The sequence below is a fragment of the Ochotona curzoniae genome, unplaced genomic scaffold (genome assembly GCF_017591425.1).
Source record: "Ochotona curzoniae isolate NIBS_2020 unplaced genomic scaffold, NIBS_Ocur_1.0 scaffold_2476, whole genome shotgun sequence".
Lineage (NCBI taxonomy): Eukaryota > Metazoa > Chordata > Mammalia > Lagomorpha > Ochotonidae > Ochotona > Ochotona curzoniae.
The window spans coordinates 17,804,338-17,825,961 of record NW_024467095.1 but is presented as its reverse complement, the minus strand read 5'-3'; the positions used below and the strand labels follow the sequence as shown (position 1 = coordinate 17,825,961).

General features: G+C 42.3%; 1 protein-coding gene across 2 annotated transcripts in view; it reads right to left on the bottom strand.

The window, feature by feature from the left end:
* Positions 1-9,205: 9,205 nt before the first annotated feature.
* Positions 9,206-21,624, bottom strand: part of DGKI (diacylglycerol kinase iota) — a 368,375-nt gene continuing 355,956 nt past the window's right edge. The window contains exons 32-34 of one of the 2 annotated variants that reach the window (XM_041002016.1): positions 14,495-14,531; positions 12,802-12,901; positions 9,206-9,715 (exon numbers count right to left, since the gene is read on the bottom strand). In XM_041002016.1, the coding sequence (XP_040857950.1) occupies positions 9,599-9,715; positions 12,802-12,901; positions 14,495-14,531 (254 nt within the window). In that variant the 3' untranslated portion in view covers positions 9,206-9,598. The remainder of the gene's footprint in view (positions 9,716-12,801; positions 12,902-14,494; positions 14,532-21,624) is intronic. The other variant, XM_041002017.1, reaches the window with a different exon arrangement.

Sequence of the window (21,624 nt, the reverse complement as noted above, 5' to 3'; positions counted from 1 at the left end):
CCAAAATGACAGTCATCCCACATTTCCCAACCCACGGTGAAAACACTGTCTGTCCTCGCTCAAGTGCCTCTGTTTCCTGCTGGAGTACCTGGCTTGGATTCCCAGCTCTGGATGCGCCTTCTAGTTTCCCGACAATATGGCCCATGGGAGGCTGCAGGTGATGGCCCCAATGATTGGTTTTCTATCACCCAGGTGACTGTCCTGGACTGAGTTCCCAGCTTCCAACTTTCGTGTGACACAGCCTCTGTTTTTTCAAGCATTTGGGAAGGAAAGTAGAGCATTTAGAGATGCTCTGCTTCTCTCAAGTAAATTCATAGCTTTGAAGTTCTAATCATGTTGAAAATTACACATGCATATGGTGAGTGTCTCAATCCAAGCAATGGAGGGGTGGGAAAGGTGGCAAATACAAAGTGTTAGTGTTTAGAAAACCCAGGATGTAAGGAATCATTTGGATTCATTACACAAAGATCTGGCGAGTGTCAAAGCCAGAAACTAACCTAAAAGTGACAAGTCTCATCAGCATCCTTGTGTGAATCACCTATAAATTTCAATCAGTAAATACTTCGTGCTTTCATCTGTTTTTATTTTTCTATGAGAAAATTTGTTAACATCTCCCATTTCTACCACTTTTTAAGAAGAAAGATCGCAGATGAACTCTAAAATAACAAGCTCACAGTCTATGAATTTTAAGAAAAAAATAATTCAATATTGTGAAGAGGAACTCCCCAAATTGCCCTTGTTTTCCCAAAATGTTGTCATGAATTAACACAAATCTGTGGACAAATCAGGCCTCCGGTAAGCCGTCAGAGAATTCCTTCCCAAAACAACCCCATTGCTTTGGAAGGTCTTAGAAATCTCTGACACTAGCTGATCCCATTTCTCCCCAATTCCCAAAATAGTCTAATTCTTCTAAGCTGGACAAATTGAACAGAAAGCCAGTCTGAACGAGCTTAGTCCATTTGTGTACCTTCTTTGTTTGATTTTCCTAGGGTACATATTTGCTGAGGAGACGCTGTGTTATTAACTGTGTTCATTTATGAGTTACCATGAGAATCAGTGTTAAGGTTAGCACGTTATTGCTGTACCACTCTGGAGACCATTTCCTTCTTGCCTATGAGCCCTTTTACTTTCCTAAGTCAGAGCAGGGAGTAAGCTGAAGAAAATATGGTAGTTTCCTTTCAGAGTGAATGTAAAACCATTTAAAAAATTATCTTCGAGAGACTTCTTCTCCACCCCTAGGAACTTAAACCTGAAAAGAATCAGATCTTGCTCTTATGGAAGAAAGGAAGGGAGATGTGCAACTAAAACTGCAATTAGTTGAAATATAATTGTATCATAGCAGCCTGGGTGATGTGTTTGTCTTATTTAATGACAAAATGCTACAGGAAATACCTCCTCACATTTTCATAATCAGAAAGCATGGCATCCCTCAGTTCCTATTCCACGTCCACGTCCTAGACATAGCTCTATACCACCAATACCTAGCAGGTGCTAAGTGGGGAAGGCAACTCTCCACTCCTTGCCCTTAATTCATTTCCTAAAATGAATTAATGTGTGTCTTAATTGAACTTTATATCTCCTTCAAGAGATTTGAGGATTGACTATCAATTGCCAAATTATATACGTGTATGTGAGCAAAGCAAATACTTAGGATCATGAAATTTCTGTTTCCAAATGGTTTGGAGTGCATTTCCAATGACCGCTGCTTTTACAAAAATGCACCCACTACTATCTCTTTTGAAGGAACCTGAGGGAAAAAAAAATAAGTGTGATTTAAGTTCTGCTGCATTCTAAGAGTATAGCAATCTAAACATGGAAACTGTCAGTTTTTTAGGCCAACGTCCTTCCTAAGTAAGCAGTTGCTTTTTACGTAATCTCTGAAGTGGGTTGTTTATTCTTGACTTAAACACTAGAAGAAATGCTGACTGTGCTAAACTTAGTCCTCTTGCTACAGTGTGTAGCAAAATAATAACTCTTCAGTAAGTCATAAAACTGCCTCCTTGTTCCTGTCCATCCTTTCTGCTCTGGTCTTGCATTATTCTAAAAATTGTCTACCCTATAGAACTAAAATGCAACAATTCTACTTTCACTTGTCTCCTCCAAATACTCTTATTGCTAGTCCAAGTCTGTCTTCTTTTCAGATCTAGCATTCTGTTCTATACATCCATCTACCTGCCATCACTGATTCTCCTAAGATGTCCTTTCTCCTTCAAGTATAGCAAAACCTTCCTGGTGTGTCTTAGATTTCAATGTGTGCAACTCTATGTGCTTAACCCTGATTGTGCAGTTGAAAGAAAATGCAATCTTAATGTAGAACTCTGAAAACTCTAAAACGATTCTAACAGTAAATTCCAAGGAGGAAAAACAGTTCTAGCATTTGGAAAACATTGAGACTCACAATTAAACCACCAGAATCAACAGCACTCAACGCACCTTTTCTTTTTCTTGTAAGTCCACCCTACTACCCAAATAGCTCGTCTCCCCTTTCAGAAATCTATCCCAACTGACAAGACTAACTCTGACAGAAAAAAAAAAAGTTCTTTATTCTTCTGTTCCTCCAAATCAAAACAACCCTTGCCACTCTGGGATCTTAGGTAAATCTGGTTTTCATGGAGGCAGGATTTGTGTTACGAGAATCTGATCAATTGATGTAAAACATGACTGAAGACAAAGGTAGAAAATTATCTAAGTAAAATCACCTCTTGTGAACCTGAAGTTTGGAAAGGCCTCTGTCGGACTGCGAGTTCCGTCACTGACTTCGTGGGCTGTCCCAACTTGAATTCTCGGCCTGAGATCCATCTATGCAGCTGAAATGCATTATCCACTTCATGCGGTCCTAGGGAAGTTCAAGCAACTCCAAAATGCATTAAAAAATACAAACGCGAATGTTGAAAAATGATTGACCTTGTTACGAATATACAGTATAGAACTGAATTCTTCCAGCTATTTTAACTGAAAGCTGCAGATATGTCTCACTGAAGGGTGCAATGACAGATGTTTTACTTCCCACAACCCACAGCTCCCAAAGCAGACACCATTTGGCTCAAAATATTGGAACTTTAGGAGCTGGGAAAGAAAACCAAGATGCCTATTTTTTTAAGTTTCTGTGGCTAGGTCTGTCTTCATAATCACTATGCAAGCAGCAGGAGCCAACACATTTTCCGCAATTGCCTTTCATGTACAGTAGTTGCTTGGCTCCCAAATGGTTTTTAGGCAAAATTTTTTGTTTGTGGTCATATTAGATTACATTTACTTTAGAAATATCAAGTCACAGCAGTTCTTAAAAATATTAGAACACATAGAAAGTAAGACAAATATTGAATAGGACTTTGTAATGAAATGCCCAAGAATATAAAAAGTCTGCTGTGATTCCAGAAGTTTTTTTTTTTTTAATTGGTATATTTCAAGGTATGTTTTCTTGGCTCTTCAATTTATGCTTAATGTGTTAAAATATTTAAATAACTAAAGGTCATTAATCCCAAGATTTGAAATGTTCTCATTTGCAACGTATATCCTAAAAAAATAACAATATCAAGGTTTTCCTGACTTTTAAGAGGGAAATCCCACCATTAAACAAAGATATTTAATTTCTTTTCAATCACAGGATCTGATTACTCCTTCTTCAAACCACATGTCTGTCATCTCAACCCTCCATCTGGTGGTCAGGTGTCCTGCTGAAATGGCCTGGATATATGTAGCTCTGTACAGACATCCACGCTAAACATGCTGACCAACAGGATCTAATCTTCATCTTCCACATACTTAATCAACACTCACTACAAACCCTGCTTCAGAGTCCCAGTTTTGCACTTGCAAGATAGAATGAGTCTTAGTTCATAGGTCAGTAGCTATCAACGTTTCATCTTCAAAGTGTTCGTTTCAGATGCGTTTTTAAGAACTCGCTCAAGACTCAAAGAAAATAGAAATGGAAAATGTCACTGTTTGTTTCCAAGCTAGTATTGTTTTTTGTAGAACTAAAAACACAGGTGACTGATAGAATGGCCTTTGGTTGAATTTCCACCGTAGGCTGCATTTCCTGAGTTTGTCGTGCACAGCACTCACCTAGCATCCTGGAATTTGTCTTTCTTCTAGACTGGCACAATTAAGTCAAGCTATTTTGTTGGTTGAACCCCTTGTTTTACTCCATCAGAGTAAATGATAAATATCTTTCAAACAAATTATTATTTGTATGTTTAAGGACTGAGTATAAATGTAAAGTAGCTTGGAATCTATCATCACAAACATATCCAATATTCAGTTGCCTATGTTAAGTCTATGCTTAAATGGAGTATGAATTTTTTTTTCTGCATGCTTCTGGGGACCAACTCTGTAAACCTAGCGTCCTAGGGGAGCAAATTGTCCAAGGATACTATAGCTTACTTTGTTCTTAGTATTAGGCTTCTCATGAAACTATGGCATCTGAACCTCAATCCCACAGATGGCCCATGGGAGTTGAATACCTACATAATCCAGTCTAAAACTCCAGGGCACATTGCTTCTCACCTCATCAGGTACAAAAGCAGCAGACATGGTGTGAACTCTTAAGATGTAACTAACAGACAAATCTGGTCCTCGTATATTGTTTTTCAGAATGAGATTTGTTTGCATTCTGTATGATAATCAAGGTTAATGGACATCTATTTGCTCTTTGGATAAATGGATGGTCATTTCGGGCACAATTTCATGTTGACTCATTTTGAGCACAAAACCTAGGGAAGATTTTGGCAGCTTTATGACAAAATGATTCATGACAGCAGCAGAAAATCCAGGAGCAGGACTGTGACTGTTGCCAGCACTTTGGAGAAGCACAAGATGAGAAACATTCCAGACAGGATGAAAAGGTACACCCCAGGAGTGGTTTGTAGCTGCACAGCACAACAGCGTGCCTGAGACCCACTTCCACCTCTGCTTCTGATGCAGCTTCTCGCTCATACCTGGAAGACCACAGATAATGACCCAAGGACTGGGGTCTCTGCTACTCATGTGAGAGACCAGAACGAGGTTCAAGGCTCCCAACTTCAGCCTGGCCCGGCCTTGGCTTCTGTGAGCATTTGGGTAAAAAGAACCAGAAAGTACAAGTTCACTCTCTCTTGCCTTCTTTCTCTTTCACGGTCTTTCAAACCATCCAGCCAATCTTAGCAATCTTAAATGAAAAGAATGTAGGCTCAAATCAGAACGAGATGCTCAGTGGAGAAGGCCTGAAGGACTCAGTCACTGCTGAACAAGGAATTCAGAGACGCAGAATTATGAGCTTCAAGAATGATCATGGGCAGAAGCCACTGTTACTGTAAGACTGATAGAGATGGATTAGAAAGATGATTTAATACATGTGCTACATGTTTCTTTGAAATGGCATAATCCACCTAGGCACAGCAATTAGTAGCTTTATTTGGAGATTATGATGAACCATTTTAACAATGATCTACTTTCATTTTTAAAAGAATCTTGCTCTTCTCACTGATTTTATTAGCTAATTCTACTGGAGGAAATATCAGCTACACAGACCCCAAACTTTATATCCAAGCTTCTACTCCCTCTTGGCAGTAGTTTGTCCAAATTCAACATCATTCGGCAACCTACTGAGCTTTAATCTTGAAAATTAAGCCTTGCAGAGTAATTTAAGTATCACCAAGGACTGAATTCTTCTTTTTTTACTTGATGACCAAAAATAACATGGTCAAATCTCAGAGCTAAGGCAAGTTTCATATTTCATGGTAGGCAACAGAAGCAATTACAAGCACTCTTAGTCATGGACTTTATGATAGGCAGTAGACAATACCATGTGTAACTATTTGATGCAGTAATGCATCAAAATGCATCAAAATGAGAATTCTCTGTCACCCACCTTTGCCTGTTTGTGTTACCTAAGCCTGTTGCTAAGTGACTAGCATGTTTTGAAAATGTTTTTCTCCTTTTTAAACTTCTAAAATATATACACATATATGCATACAAGCAAATAACTCCATATACATATGTGTGAATATGCATATATACGCACGTATACACACATACATTAATGTATAGGAATGGATTATTTTTGACATGGCATGAAGATCACAATATTTCCTACTGAGTAGGACAATAGAGTGGCATAGAAGGCAGCCTGGATATCCATCTCTTTTAATAAAAGCTTTTAAAAAAATAAAACTAAAAAATCAAAATATTCTTAATAAAATTGCCATGCAATAACACGTAACTGTGCCCTCACATTTTCTATGACCATTATAAAGGTTGGAGTAAATGGATTTCAGAGATTGTTTTGGCACAGGGACTGTGGCTTCGTACACATGAACATGAGTGTGAGCTGTTGAGTATCTCATGGCACAGACAGACCTGCCTAAGCAGCTACTATGCAAACATAGGAAGCGACAAGTTACTTGAGGCTTGCCACCAGCTGTTCCTGGTTTTAGTTAGGTATCTGCTGACTAAATTCTGTTTTAGAAACTGTCCATTATCACCTCTATAGAAAGAAGCAGAAATCTCAAAGCAGAGTTCCCAGGCGAGGGTCTTTATTTCCTTTCTGCTGTTCTCATCCTCTCGTCTGTTCTTCATCAAGTATTCAAATGCGACAGAGCCCAGATTAAACTGTTCTGTGGCCCGCTTAATGACATAAGTGTGCAACTGGCCCATACAGTTGCAAGAAAACAAAACAAAACAACAACAACAAATTAACTTTGTAGTTTTTTTTTTAACAATGCTGCTTCTAAATAACTTTTCCACCCCTCTATTGGCCTAATGTAAAAACAGAAACCCAGAGCTGACAATGCCTCAACAAATACATTCCAACACCCACTAAGCCAGTTGCCGCTTGCAGCACTGCCTCAGCAGGCTGTGGAGAGATGCTATCTTTGCAAGTCCGCAGTTTTCTGTCAAAGTTCTGTGGGATTTTAGAGCAAGACCAGGCCATTTGCTTCTAGATGTCCTGAAGGCCCATGAAAAGTGATACAACATATTTAAGCTAGCTAGAAACTAGAACCATATGGCCTTGGCTCTTTCCAATGCCCAGAACTGTCACATGCAGTGACCAATTAAATAAAATGTGCTACAGGAGGTAGATTTAATGTGCAAGACATTAAATATGGGGTCATGCTGCTCATTTTTTTTTTCTTTTTGAAAATCCAACCCTTGGAGTTGCTTCCTTTTCCAAAGAAACAGATCATAGTTGCTGCCATATATCATGGATGACTAGGATGGCTTTGAGCGTGGTTCGGAATACTGTTTAAATGAACCAGGATCCTTACAGTAGACAGTAGTTCATCTATTTTCATTGCAGGGGTTGACTGTACCTTCAGCTGCTTGAACTGGTCCACTGCCAGCCGTACCCTGATTTTCTCTGGGCTGCCTGACATCCTTCAGGGAGGAATATGAGATGGTCTTTAATGAAAACAAGAGCCCTGCATCCCACAAGCAGATACTTGGGAACTAAAAGCTTCGTCCAACGTTAGGCTTGATCCAAGGAATAGAAGGCACCTTCAAAGCCAGATTCTAGTCTGTTTTAAGGATGATATTTCTGTCATCACATTTCCTTGACAGTTCCACCAACTGAAAAGCATTCAGCAGCAATCCAGTGATTAAATTCTCCTGGAACACATTTTCTTTTTTCCTAACCTCTGGAAACAATCTGCTGCAATCCCTCCTTCATTCACCATAAACTCCAAAAGCAAATTTCATTTCTGAGACAGATATATGGAAGGAGATTACTAACAACCAACCCATTTTTCCACAGCTGGAAATAATGCCAACAATTGGACTTTGAAATGACTACGGAGACTACAGTAATAAAATCCTTCTCCAGTGAAAGGCAGCGCCTCCTTAATGTTGTACAGCATACCCGTACTTGCCAAGGGATGATATGTGCCCAAAATGTGATTCAGATAAGCAACATGTCACCACTTGACCTTTAAGTTAAAAGTAGAGAAATAACCATTTATGGTCATATGCAGGAACACCAGAGAAGCACTTTACAGTACCAAAAGCAAAAATGAAAGAAACCTCGAGAGACTTCAGCATCAGCCAAAAGCAAGACTCTCGGACCCCCACTTTTATTTCTGATCTACATTCAGGTCAAGCAAATTCCTGGACAAAACTTTAAGAGATGTTTCTCTTGATAGCTTGGTTATCACAGAGTCCCAAGGCAGGGCTTACACACTGCAATGCCACAACTGGACAGACATTCCTGGTTAGACTTCCATAGAAGTTTCTCATAAAGGAAAGAAAATAGAGAAAGAATTTACGATGTCAGACCACACAGGGAAAGGGGGCCGTCGGTTGTGACCTCAGAGCCTAACCAGACGTGGAGAAAGTACACACCGGTGAGACCCAGGCCTCCTGGAAAGCTGGCAGTGGAACTCATTAAATCAGACTTGGTCTTTGAATCAAGGCTTCCTAAGAATAATGAAAACCAAACACCTAGCAGGAAAACCTAACATGGGGCCCCTCGGAATCCAAGAATCTATCATTGTTGGCTTCTGTGAAATTTTCCTCTGTGTGCTGCTTTTTGCTTCTGTGTGTTATCTGGACATACGTTGCTGCTTCTGTTTCTGCTTTTTATGTTGTTGTTGTTGTTGTTGTTTCCAACTCGGTGAGACTGCTTTCTATTACCACTCGATCAAGTTCAGAAGCAAACGTGAGAGTGCTCCTTTCTTGTAAACACAGTTCCCACACACGCCTTCCTGCTCTGCATTGGAAACAGCGCTTAGCATTGAGTGGTTCTGCAAACCAGCTGTGCGCCTTTGCTGACTCCTTGCCTGGGCTCGTCTCGGCTGCAGCCAAAGGCAAAGGCGGCTACACATAGGCAGTACGGAGCTGTACAAACAGCCCAAGCTGAATCCGTCCTGCATGGCTATCAGCAAGAGCCCAGCAGCCTGGGCTGAGCGCTGGGTTACCTCTCTGAGGCACCACTGAGCACAAACAACTCCCATGCCACCTCAGCCTGCCCCAGAGACAGGGGGTACAAGTTAACCTTATCCACGTGGCACTTTCCAGCTCCGACAGAACAAAACGGGAGGGCTGGGGGAGAGGACATGCAAAAGAGTCACTAAGTAGTCTCCAGTATGTTCAGTCTTGGGACTTGAAAAAAAAAACGGTTGCTGCGGGACACCCAGAAGGTTTGGGAGGGCCTTCAGACAATCTCGCCATCTTCAAAGACTGACTTGAAAAAGAAAATGCTGAATTTTTGTTTGTTTGTTTTAAGTTAGTGGGTGGGGGGCTGTTACAGAATTGTGTGGTACAGAGGAGGGATGAATGCAGGGGGCAGGAGGGGGCGGTGCCGTTCACGTGAACAGCATCCTCTGAATCTTTAAAATAAATTATACAGGTGAACACAGAAGTTCATGCTACTTGCTGGAAGCAATAGGATCAAATTTTGTGGAACAGGTATTCCACAAGCGTCCAGGTAGCCTGCCTCCTTCTCCGTGGGCTGTCGTGTTCTGTTGCAGGTCTCGAGAGCCCTTAAATCTGGTGGCACGGTCTCAGATAGATTGTTGCAGGTGAGAGACTGATGTCTGGATTCCACCGGCTTCTTCCAGGGGAGATGCTCAATGGCCGGGAGGGCACAGGTGATCTGCTCACTCAGGTTTCCTTTGCATGTCTGCCACGGTCAAACAGCAGTTTCCAGGTCCTCGTGGCCAATGACCTTATAATTCTGGCGGCTTTCTAGATAGGCAGCTAGATCTGGGTCCCCGGCCTGCTGTGCTCTGTCTTGGGGTGTCTTACCCTACAGGTGACGGGAAAAGGAGAAGAGACAGATATGTGGGGTGAGTTTTTTTTTTTTTAATCATACATATGATTCACCCAAAGATCACTGACTAACAAGAAGCCTTTCATGCCTGGTGTTTTTGATGGTCCAAGACATTTTCAAATCTGCTTTAGGACCTACTGCATTAAACATGGGAAATCAGTAAACTAGACCTTAATGTTTCTGATAAGTGCGGTCTCTCTGAGAGAACAGAAGTGCACAGACTGACTGCGTGTACAGGAAGAAATGGCATGGAAAAGAATAAGGAAATTCAAAAAGAGACCAGGCCCTCGGTTTTCAGCGTAGGATTCTGTGTGTTAACTACACGCTGGCAGTCTACGGCAGAACGACAAACCGAAAGGAAGGAAACCCCAAATCGTCTAAAAGGTTTTCTTGGCAGGTTTCAAAAGTCTTCCGGTAAGTCATCTTCAATCCGTGGCGACTCCGTCTATCAGGAACAAGTCCCTCACTGACAACACAAGCGATGAATGAGGATTAAGGAACTCTTGGGGCGAGTAACAAACACGAAGAGTATAAAAGCCACCAAATGTTTGCCTGAACTAGCAGAAACACTGTTCACCTTGCATTGAGCAACTGTTTTTTGTCTTCTTGCGGCTCTAATAATGTTTTTCATTCTGTTCTGTAAGCATCTTCCACGCAAGAGATCATAAATACTTGTGCTATGAACTCTATATCAACATTTTAAATGTTATTGTTTGTGATTTATGTACACATGTATTGCAAACACACACATCTGTATATTACTCTTGATGTTTTAAGAATACGCTTAGCGACTGGATTTTGGCAACGAAAGCAGGAGGCGTGTCTATCTTCAGTATGGCAGCAGGAATTACCTCACATGCTCCGGCACTTCGGATTTTTGTTCAATGATGCAGGTTTGCCTGTTTCAAAATGTTATTTTAAGTTCTAAGAGACGGTAGAGGCATGATCACTGTACCAAAGAAACAGCTCCTTATCAAAGTGCAGGCAAGTTTTATAAAAATGATCAAAGATGTCTCCATCCGGGCTGTGCCAGCCTCAATTAAACCCACTCTGGGAGTTTGTGCAGTAGTGGATAAAAAGAGGGGTAACAGTGTCTCGAAACTCTTTAGAGATTTGGAATTTGGGATTTAGAATTTAACAATTAGCTTGAAGTTCCTAAAACAATTCTTATTCAATCTGTTCACAACCTGAGACTATGCCATCATTACATCAGCAATTAAGAGCTTCCAAACTCAGGAAGGGAAACCAAGGATGAAGGTTAAGTTGAGTGTGGGGGCATAGCCCCAGCCAATGTAAACTGGCAAATGGAAGCCTCTGTTGGCTTGTTTCTCAAACACACACATAAAGAGAAACTTGAAGGCAAAAACAAAACAACAACAAAACGCAAAGCGAAACCAAACCAAGACATAGCTCAACTCTATTGAACTGGCTTTGGGAAGAATTGATGCAAAGCGGGGGCCTCAGGTGGTGTGTCAGGGAAGTGGAGAATTCCATGAAATGCAATTGCCTACGAAGGCAAACAGGGCCTGCCAAGATCTTCTCAGTTTGTGTACTATAATTTGAAAAACTCCCAGAGGGAAAACTGTGCATAAGTGGATTTGCATGACTTACATGAGTTAATGGAACCTCAGGTCATTTAAAAGGCTCCTAAGTCAGTCATCTATATTTCAGGGCTACATGAGTTGGCTCAAACCCTAGCCTAACATATACCTGCTTTAAGAAGGCTCCATTCATACAATAAAATTCTTTCCTGCAACCTTTTTAAAGTGGTTGATCCTTTCTTGCAGTCTACCAAGGTATCTTATAAGATATAGGCAACAGAACACATTCTACACACCACATCTGAAAGCCAATTTTGCTATCATCCATGACTCTATTGAGTAAGTGAGGCACTCCACCACCAAATAAGGATAACCTGCCAGGTGAGTAACACTGGGCTCAACACCAGAGAGGTGAATCTAGGTTTGGGCTCAGCCACAGCATCCTGCACCTATCAATGGCAGTATGCTCATGCTTTCTAGTTTCTTGATTGAACTCTTAGAGAATAATAAAAGAACACAAATGAAGATAAGCATTTCAAAGCAAAATAAAACACTACAGAGGCACACTGAATTGAAGATTGTAACCGTTTCCAAATCAGGGCCTGCTTCCATGGGTGTCCATAAGTAATCATTCTGTTACCTGTATCAACTACACCCACAGATTCATGGAAATTTTTGGAATTAAAATATAGGCTCAATTGGCTAACCGTTCACCTCCAAGTGCCAGGATGTCATAAGGGCATCTGGTTTGTGTCCTACCTGCTCCACTTCCCCTTCTAGCTCCCTGCTTGTGGCCTGGGAAAACAACAGCGAATGGCCCAAAGCCTTGGGACCCTGCGCCCATGTGGGTGACCTGAAAGAAGTTCCTGGCTCCTGGTTTTGGATTGGCTCAGCTCCTGCTGTTGCTGCCACTTGGGGAGTGAACCAACAGATGGAAGATCTTTCTGTCTCTCCTTCTATTTGTCAATCTGGCTTTCCAATAAAAATAAATAAATATTTTTTTTAAAAAAAGAGATGTTAATTTTGTTGCAAAAAGTGCTTATTTTAAAATAATATGCCTTTTCCATGAACTTTTGATAAACCCATCAAATCTTGTTCTACAGCCACCACAGATTTTTATCTATACTGGAGTAAGTACTGAAGGAGAGCTCTTGGGGGAACTTCTTGGTAGTCAGCCCATTATCTTTGCACATGAGCCTCACCTCTCTCCCAGGGCTTTGGACTGCAACTCTGTATGACTTGCCTGTTAGTGTCAAGCAAAACAACCGCTAGTCCCATGGACACCATGTTCAGAGGTTTATAAAGCCCCATAGGCAAGCACACACACCCTCCTTTTGTGCTTATACATTTAAAATGCAGTTCTCTAAATGAAACACTCTATTTTTTCCTCTTTTTTTTCCCCAAAGCCCCAGGCACTTCCATAAGCACTGAAAGGATGCCCAGGCTACGGACACAAGCGGAGGCAACAGTGCCTGCCATCTCCCCCAGTGGGAGGATGTTTGCACTCGCTCATTGAGTTACCTTGGAGTCCGTCTTTCTCAGAGATGCTCCTGCATCTACGAGAAGCTGGCACACAGCCCGGTTCCGCTGGCAGGCAGCCTTGTGCAGTGCAGTCTCACCCCTAAATCAAAGATAAATGGGAAATTACCCATAAAGGGATTGGGAGGAAGGCAGCAGGGGATGGGGTGGGGAGACATTTGCTACTCCTACTGATAATGGTGAGAGCTCCTCAGCCTCTTTCACTGGCTGAGTCCGTGGCTGCAAGATACTTTCTAGGGAGAAAGGCAATGAGATATCCACAAATTCCATGAGTTAGTCATCAACTGAATATTTGGCTCCAAATTCTTTATCAAATAGCATCAGTTCACCTTGCTTAGTGACTTCTAAAAAATGCTGGATGTAGGTTGTACTCAATGACATTATGAAACAGACCTATTATGCAAATGTGTCTGAATATGGAAACAATTATTTGTTGACATTTTGGCAGGGTGTGAAGGGCAGCCGAGTACTCGGGAGCAGCACAGAGAACTCACAGCCCTTCCATCGTGTCAGGCAGCGCTTGGTAGATAGCAACTGGCCTTCAGGGAAATAACTCCTGGGAACCAGACTTCAAGGAACCAGGCCAACACCCACTCACTGTTCAACCTACTTTGGATTCAGTGTAAGTGGCAGGTGGAAGAAGGGGCAGCCACAGAGGATATCATAGAGGCACAGTGAGACTCCGGGAGAGTTCAGGAGCCAAAGCTCTCCCAGTGGGCGGCAGGCCTGAGGCCAACTACTGAGTATGGAAAAGCAGATGAGGGTGAGTGGCCTCTTCCCCATCTCTGAAAGGCAATCGAAGGGGAAAGATAGTCCCATTCTAAGGCGCAAAGTGAACAGGGTTTTTCAGGAAACATCAGAAACGGAGAATGAAGGCAACACTGACAACCTCATTAGTAGGTGTGAGTGTGTAGGGCAATGGGGAGCTCCTTTGGTACTTAGTCATTCATGGCTACACCTTGTCCTTCTCATCCTCCACTCTTTTCACTTTTACTTAGCAGGCTCCTTTTTACACAGCTATCTTCCTCTCACTCTCACTCATTTGTATTCCTTCTTTCATTTTCTTTTTAACATGCTCTAGTGACTTCCAGAAGACTTTCAGGAGTAGTTGTACGTTCTTTCCCTGTTCCTGTTTGAGGAGCAGTAGTGCTGCCATAGGAATAACAAAGTTGCAAACAAAGTTACTGGTTGAGGGAACCTTCCAGAATGTACGGCTTCCTCAAGTGGCATTCCTTATTGGACACAGAAAATGGCTGGCATCTCTGTGTCCTTGGTTCTCCAGGGGTCATACATAACGTGTTCCATTTACAGTAGGACAGAAGTTGTATCATCACATGGACAGGATGGTGAAGGCATTCAGAATTCATTTTCTCACAAACATTAGTTCAGATGGAATAAATTTAATGCGTACAACAAAAGGTAAATGTATTCATCTTGGACTTCACAGCGGTCCAAGATGCATGAATGCAGAAAAACTTGCCTTATAGGAAGTTTTAAATAGCAGATACCATTGATGACTCATTCAATCATTAACACTACTCCTGCACATTATGTAATCTAGACTATGTTTTCCATATATGTCTAGGAAAATCATGTAGTTTTCAGGTCATTTCATAGATAATTTCAATGGATTAAAAGGTATACTTTCAACTATATCAAGAAAGGCAACACTCACGTTTCACTGTCAGCCATATCCAATAACTCAGAGGGTCCTAAACAACAAGAAGGCAAGATGCCCATTAAAAATAAGTTCAAGATTTACCCATCACAGAAAATTTGTAGTTACAGAGCTCAATTATCTTTAGAAACTGAGTCAAAGGAGTCATTTGCAGTAAGGGACAAGAATACCAAAGCAAAACCAAAGGATTCTACTTCCCTGTGGCTGGTGTCCTGTTTCCCATGACATAAGACACACTGAGCATGAGACACAAAGCTGTACTACAATGACACAGTAGCTGCCATCCAGACGCTCTTCGCCAAGTTGAAACAATAAAGCTAACTGGAACAGAATAGTTGCAACAATAGTTGACAAGCTTGCCAGAACGAAAGGGGAAGGTGGATTTCAACGACTGTTTCTCACTCTTTGGTTGCAGGCTGGAGTCACAGATGTACCAATGTGAGAGCTATACGACCCCACACATATCACAGAATCCAATCTCCTTGGTTAAGAGTAAAATTCTAAGTTTTACAAAATGTCCCTTCCAAAGTCCTGTGAGAAATTTTATACAGACAGGCAAAAATTATTATAGATGTATCCTTAGAAATGGTAATACATTGTATTTGGCTTTTTACAAAGTTCCATTTGTTCATCAATTAATCTATTCAGTCTGAGAACACTGCTATTCATGCACACCTTTCACCCCTCGGACCATTGCTTCCCTTTGCAATAAGTTCTGTGACCTAACTTCAAGAACTGCCTGTCTGGGTCCTGGCGCGGTAGCAGAGTGGTTAAAGTCTTTGTCTTGCACATGCCGGGATCCCATTTGGGCACTAGTCCTAATCCCAGCAGCCCTGCTTCCCATCCAGCTCCCTGCTTGTCGTCTGGGAGGGCAGTCAAGGATGGCCCAAGGCCTTGAGACCCTGCACCTGCACGGGAGACCCGGAAGAGCTTCTGGCTTCGGATTGGCTCAGCTTCAACCGTGGTGGTCACTTGGGGGAAAGAACCATCGGATGGAGGATCTTCCTCTCTGTCTCTTCTCTTCTCTGTATATCCACCTTTCCAATAAAAATAAAATCAATCTTTAAAAAAAAAGAATTCCTGTCTAATCTCTACATTATTTACTGGTCCTTTTACTGTGAATGGGTGAGCACTAAAATGTATACCCTAAGGTGAAACCAGCCAAGATAACTGGGGATAAATTATTGTATTTTTCAGTGTGATACCTGTCAATCCATTTTAAAATCTCTTATTGTTTTTTCTCTCTCTCTACACTGAGATTCTAGTAAGTTCCTCGAAGTTCCAGGCTATATTTGCTCACCACTTTCTTTGTGCCTGGTGTACAGCTGGGTGCCAACTTAATGTTTAAATATTTGGTAAAATGAATGAATAAAAGTGCTTTGAAATTCCAAACATGGTTCAAGGGATTTTAGACTTTACAAATATGATTCAGGTGATTTGTTCTTTCTACTGGTGAATATAGTTAGTATTGAAAATTAACTTACTGTGCACAACAAAAAGGGGGCGGGATTATAACTTAACTATGAATGTCATTAGGCAAGGAGCAGCCAACAAGATATTATGAGGCCTTCATAATCTTCCTTGTCATCCAACAGTTCAAGGCTCTTTGCCTCCCACTTCCATGACATCATTTCTGAGACTTGGTAAATCTTCTATTTCAATGCACTTCCTCTTGGTCCTATTTAACAAACAGACTTCCCAACAAGTTCGTGAACCTGGATATAATTAACATGCAGAAACTGATGTAAAAGAAAAAATTAAAAGTCCCCTATCATCCAGATTTTTCTGTTTCTAATACATCGTGTACATTGTTTATGCCAGAGTATTTAAACTTACTTGAATCTTTCACACAGAACTGCTTTCCTACCCCAATCAAAATCCCCAAAATATTCTTCTCAGAAACACAAAAGATGATATAAAAGTTCATCTGGAGACAAAAGAGACCATGCAGAGACAAAGCTATCCTAAAGAATAAAAATCAACCTGGAAGAACCACAACTTCAGAACTCAAGACATACTACAGGGCGATGGTCATCAAAACAGTCTGGTACTGGTACAGAAACAAAGAAGAACATCAATCGAACTGAATAAAAACCCCAGAAGGGAATCCACACATGCACAGTTAATTAATCTTCAACAGGGAAATGGAAAACAATCCTGAGGGAAAGTCTGGTCTCTTCAAATGCTGTTGAGACAATTGTTTGACACTCTGCAGAGGTTAAGAAACGAGATCTCCACCTTTCACTCTATACAAAACTCAAGCTCTAAATGAGTCAAAGACCTAAATCTGCACCCAGAAACCATCCAACTATTAGAGGAAAACATAGAGGGCGCTCTTTAAGATACAGGAATTGGGAAAGGTTTCTTAGAAAAGTCACCTAAAGCACAGGCAGTCAAAACCAAAACAAACAAATGAGACTACACCAAACTATGAATCTTGTGTACAGCAAAGGAAACAGTAAACAAACTGAAGAAAAAACCAACGAGACAGAAGAAAATTTGTGCACACTACACAACTGAAAGGGGACTAATATCCAGGATATACAAAGAACTTCAGGAACTCAACAACTGCAAAGCAAACCAGCTTGTGAAAAAAAAGGGCAAAGAAAACAAACAAATATATTTTAAAAGAACAAATTCAAATAGCTAATAGACATAAGAAAAAATGCTCAGGATCTCTAGCTATCAGGAAAACACAAATAAAAGCACAGTGAGGTCCCCCCTAACTCCAGTGAGACTGGCCTACAATCAGAATTTTGCTAACAACACATGCTGGCATGGGTGCAGGGAGAAAGGTACCCTCCTACACTGTTGCTACAAGTGTAGGCTAGTAAAACCTCTATGGAAGTCCGTATGGAGAATGCTAAGAGAACTGAAATTGACCTGCCATATGACCCAGCTATCCCACTTCTGGGAATATACCTAAAGGAAATAAAATCTCAATATAAGAAAGAGACTTGTAACCCTAAGTTTACAGCAGCACAATCTATAGTAGTGAAGACACGGAAACAATCCAGATGCCCTTCGAAAGAAGCGTAGATATAGAAACTGTGGTACACCCATTCTGTGGAATACTACTCAACCTCAAAAAGAATGAAATTCTACCATCTGTGACACAATGGTCTCAACTAGAGAACATCATACTTAATGAAATACGCTAACTGCAAAAGACCAAATGTTATATGTTCTCTGTGAAGTAAAACAATCTTCATGTAAAATACAAGACCATTTGTTATATAGGTAAACATATATGTATTATAGCCATATAGAGAAACTGTATCACAGAGACTGTTATACCAAGAAATGAAGATACAAGCAGTATGCATCTCTACTCCTGAATCAAAGCTGGACTCCTAATGAAATTGCCGAATACAGCTTTACAATAGGATGCTGGACTTTCTGCCACCACTATGCCTGAAATGTCATGACACACTTAAATTACAGAATGATGGACTTCATGACCGCTTCTGGAGGGCTCTACACTTGTAATAATATTTGGGAAATTTCTGAAAAGGGGAGGGAAAGTCCCTGAGTCTATGGAACTATATCATAAAAATAAGGAAATAAATGAAAGAAATCCTCGATCTGTTGTTATCAAACCTCTATTTTTTCCACATAAGCTAAACCGGTTAATGACTCAACTTACGGATTATGCATTCTTGTTTCCCATCACCAAGAGGTTGACAGTCTCCCAATGCTACACGCTAACCAGCACAGCTTCCTTCTTCTAGCCACACACCTGAATGTACCATGTTCTTTAACATCCAGTCTGTGTTCAGGGCCTCTAAAAGGGGATCTTCTACAGAAGCAGCTTACCTTTTCTCAAAACTCCTCATCAAATAAATATTTCTTTTGTTCAATTCTTGCATAATGTTTCTGCTTTTTGAATGTAGACCTTGTCTCTAAAAAAAAGAATTATCCTAAATTTCTTGAGAGCAAAAATAGTTTTGTTAGATTTGGAATCACTCAGGCAACTATCGCGTTTTCAGAAACGAAGACTGGACTCACTTGTTTGACTCAGTTGTCTCTCTACTCTAGGATTCCGAAGAGACACGAGTGATCATTCACGCTCCAAAATTTGCAAAGCAGTACAGAACAGTGTGGGAAAGTAAGCTTTTAGGAGTTGTTCTTCCTTGGCTAAAGGGGCTACTATTTACAAAATCCTGGCAAATTCACTTAAACCATTCATCCCTTGTTGTTGCATATGTAAAAACACAACATATATTTCGCAAGCTGGTTGGGAAGTTTATGAGTCAATCGTGGAATGAGTTTAAACAAATGTCTGGCACCATGGAGACTAAGCATAGCACAGGGTCATCTGCCTGCTCTCTGACCTAAGACAGCTGGTCACGGTAAATCAAGTGAGTGCGACATCAGAGAAGGAAGATGAGGCCAAAGGGTCATTTCACTACCACCAACATTTGAAGTCACTTACTGACACCAATTGTATATCCTGGGAACAAAACACCCCAGGCCTGTTTGATGGCCTACCGGTCACCTTCAACAAGACGAGGTGTAAGAGGTCATCTAGTGCCCAGGGGTCCTTTGAAAGAACTCCAACACTTTCAACAAACCTTTCAAGCCGTTTACTTTGAAGGGGGTTCTGTGAGCTGAGCTTCATCAATGGTTCTGCTCTCATCATTGCTGCTAATCGCACGGCTCTTCAGGCAGCCGTGCCCCTGTTGCACTTTCTTCTTTATTCCTCTCGTCATTCGTTGTTCACGGAGCTACAAACATGGTAGGTCTAGGGCCAAGGACCTCTGGAGTCTACACTCTGGATACATGACGAGCTAAAGCATTTCTCACTGTGCTAAAAGAGCAATCATTTGACACCCGGAAGGTGCGGCCAAGGCAAAGAACAAACCGTGTTCCTCACCGTTTCTGGCCAGAAGCACCATAAGGACAGTCAGTCCAGAATTACTTCACAGCTGACCCAGGCGGTGAATCAGGCATGCCTGTGGCTGCTCATCCTGGCCCATTCTCACCCTGTGATCCCCAAAGCCGGTGGAGGTGAGGGGCAGAGACACAGAGACTAAAACAAAAAACTTCCGCTCTTGATGAGTATTGTAAGAAACTTGATATTTGGGACAATGGTTTGGGAATGATGGGTTTCATCAAACAACTGTTGTGAGGTGGGCAGCTAGTTCAGGATCACAGGCTTGAAACTCACTCCCCCATCACCACCTAGGTGTTCCCTCCTGCCCACCTGTTGTGCTCACCTATCAGCACCTGGAACCTGAGAAGGGGGCGGGGTTGTATTGTTGTGTAACCTTCCCTTCACAAGTCCCTATAAAGGTCCATGCTAGGGAGGGGCTCCCTCTGTCTCTTTCTTGGTCATGTGCTTCCATTGCTCTGGCACTCCAACTCTTGGCCACCTGCTTGCTCCCTGGCTTCCTGTGGACAGACTCTGAGGACAGGTCGCCCCTGAGCACAGCCCTGTGTGTCTGTATGCCTCACCTTCTGTTCACTGCTCGGGTGGGACAACAAAGATAGCAAAGCTAAGATGCTTTGTATTGTTATTCTGTGTATTTTCAAGAGTTCCAGAAGAGGTGAGGCCTAGCAGTAGTGGAATGCAGGCAGAGAAACCAGCGAAAGGTGAATGTCTGCAGCTAAGTGTGCCCAGGTTGTCCACTGCATGTTTCTTAGGATAACTTATATTGCTGGGGAAGCTGGGACGTGGGTCTTCAGTTTAATGCATGGACTTCATGGTAATGACCATTTGTTCCTCTTGGGGTTTCAATGAACTGGATTGCTGTAAGATTTGCCATTTCTAGTGGGTCCTGTTGTCACCAAGCTTGGTTAATAAGGACTCCTTAACAAATCCTAGACTCGTTTGGCATGATCTTGCTTGCACCCCGCAACACTTCTCTTAGTGTCCATTCAGAAAAGCTAATCACTGAGCAGCAAAAGGTTTTGAGCATTAAAGCAACTAAGACAGAAAGATGGCAGCCAGTGGATTCCAGACGGGAGTGGGAAGCTGTTTTCAATAGTATAGGTACTTGTCTAAGTGCTTCATTCGCCTCCTTTAAAAAGGACTGTCTCATGCTAGCAAGCAAGGGGTACTGCAAGAGGAAGAAACAAGAATGGATGCTGGGTACAGCCTCAGGGGGAGGCTGCAGTTCCCTCCTTGTTTGTCCCTGTGCCTAGCTGCCAGCATCTGGTCTTTACCGGTGCCCAGGACTGTTTCACAGTACCTGGCTTGTGCTGTGTAGTACAGTCCACTGTGAGATCTGTGAGGCTGGCCAGAGAAACCGAAATGATAAAGAAAAGTGTGCAAAAAGTAGCATCCGTGATTTTTAGGAAATTCACTTGCGTCTCATTCATAAATAGAAAACAAAGGAGAAAGAAGGGAAGAAAGTTGGAATGCCTTCAGTGTATCTAAGTGAGCAACACTTGATACGGGGCTTCTTTTACAGCACACAATCTGATGGTGGACACCACCCCACCTCCACTCAGGAACTGACAGAAATGATACTAAATTGTCAGCAGGAAGCTCTCTACCACTCCCTAAACATACAAGCACATCTTGATTCACTGTCCTTCCAGGAATCACTGAGATGTCCACATTATTTTCCACACTATTGGCACCTGAACCTGCCAAAAAAAAAAAAAACCCTCCAAAAAACTATGACTACCATCAAATTCCCATGGAAGACATTTGGGGGGCGGGGGAGGAATTAAATTTCTCCACGAAATTTTCACAGGAAACCAACCAGTGCTCTTCTAGAATCCTTGGAGCAGCATCCCCGGTGACCCTGCATCATCCCCGGGGGCCCTGCAACATCCCCAGGGGCCCTGCCACATCCCCGGGGACCCTGCAACATCCCCGGGGGCCCTGCAACATCCCTGGGGGCCCTGCAGCATCCCCGGGGGCCCTGCAGCACCCCCAGAGGCCCTGCAACATCCCCGGGGGCCCTGCAGCATCCCCGGGGGGCCCTGCAGCACCCCCAGAGGTCCTGCAACATGCCCGGGGGCCCTGCAGCACCCTCAGAGGCCCTGCAACATCCCCAGGGACCTGCAACATCCCCAGGGAACCTGCAACATCCCCGGGGGCCCTGCAGCAACCCCAGAGGCCCTGCAGCATCCCCGGGGGCCCTGCAGCACCGGAGAAGCTCTGCTGTACTGTG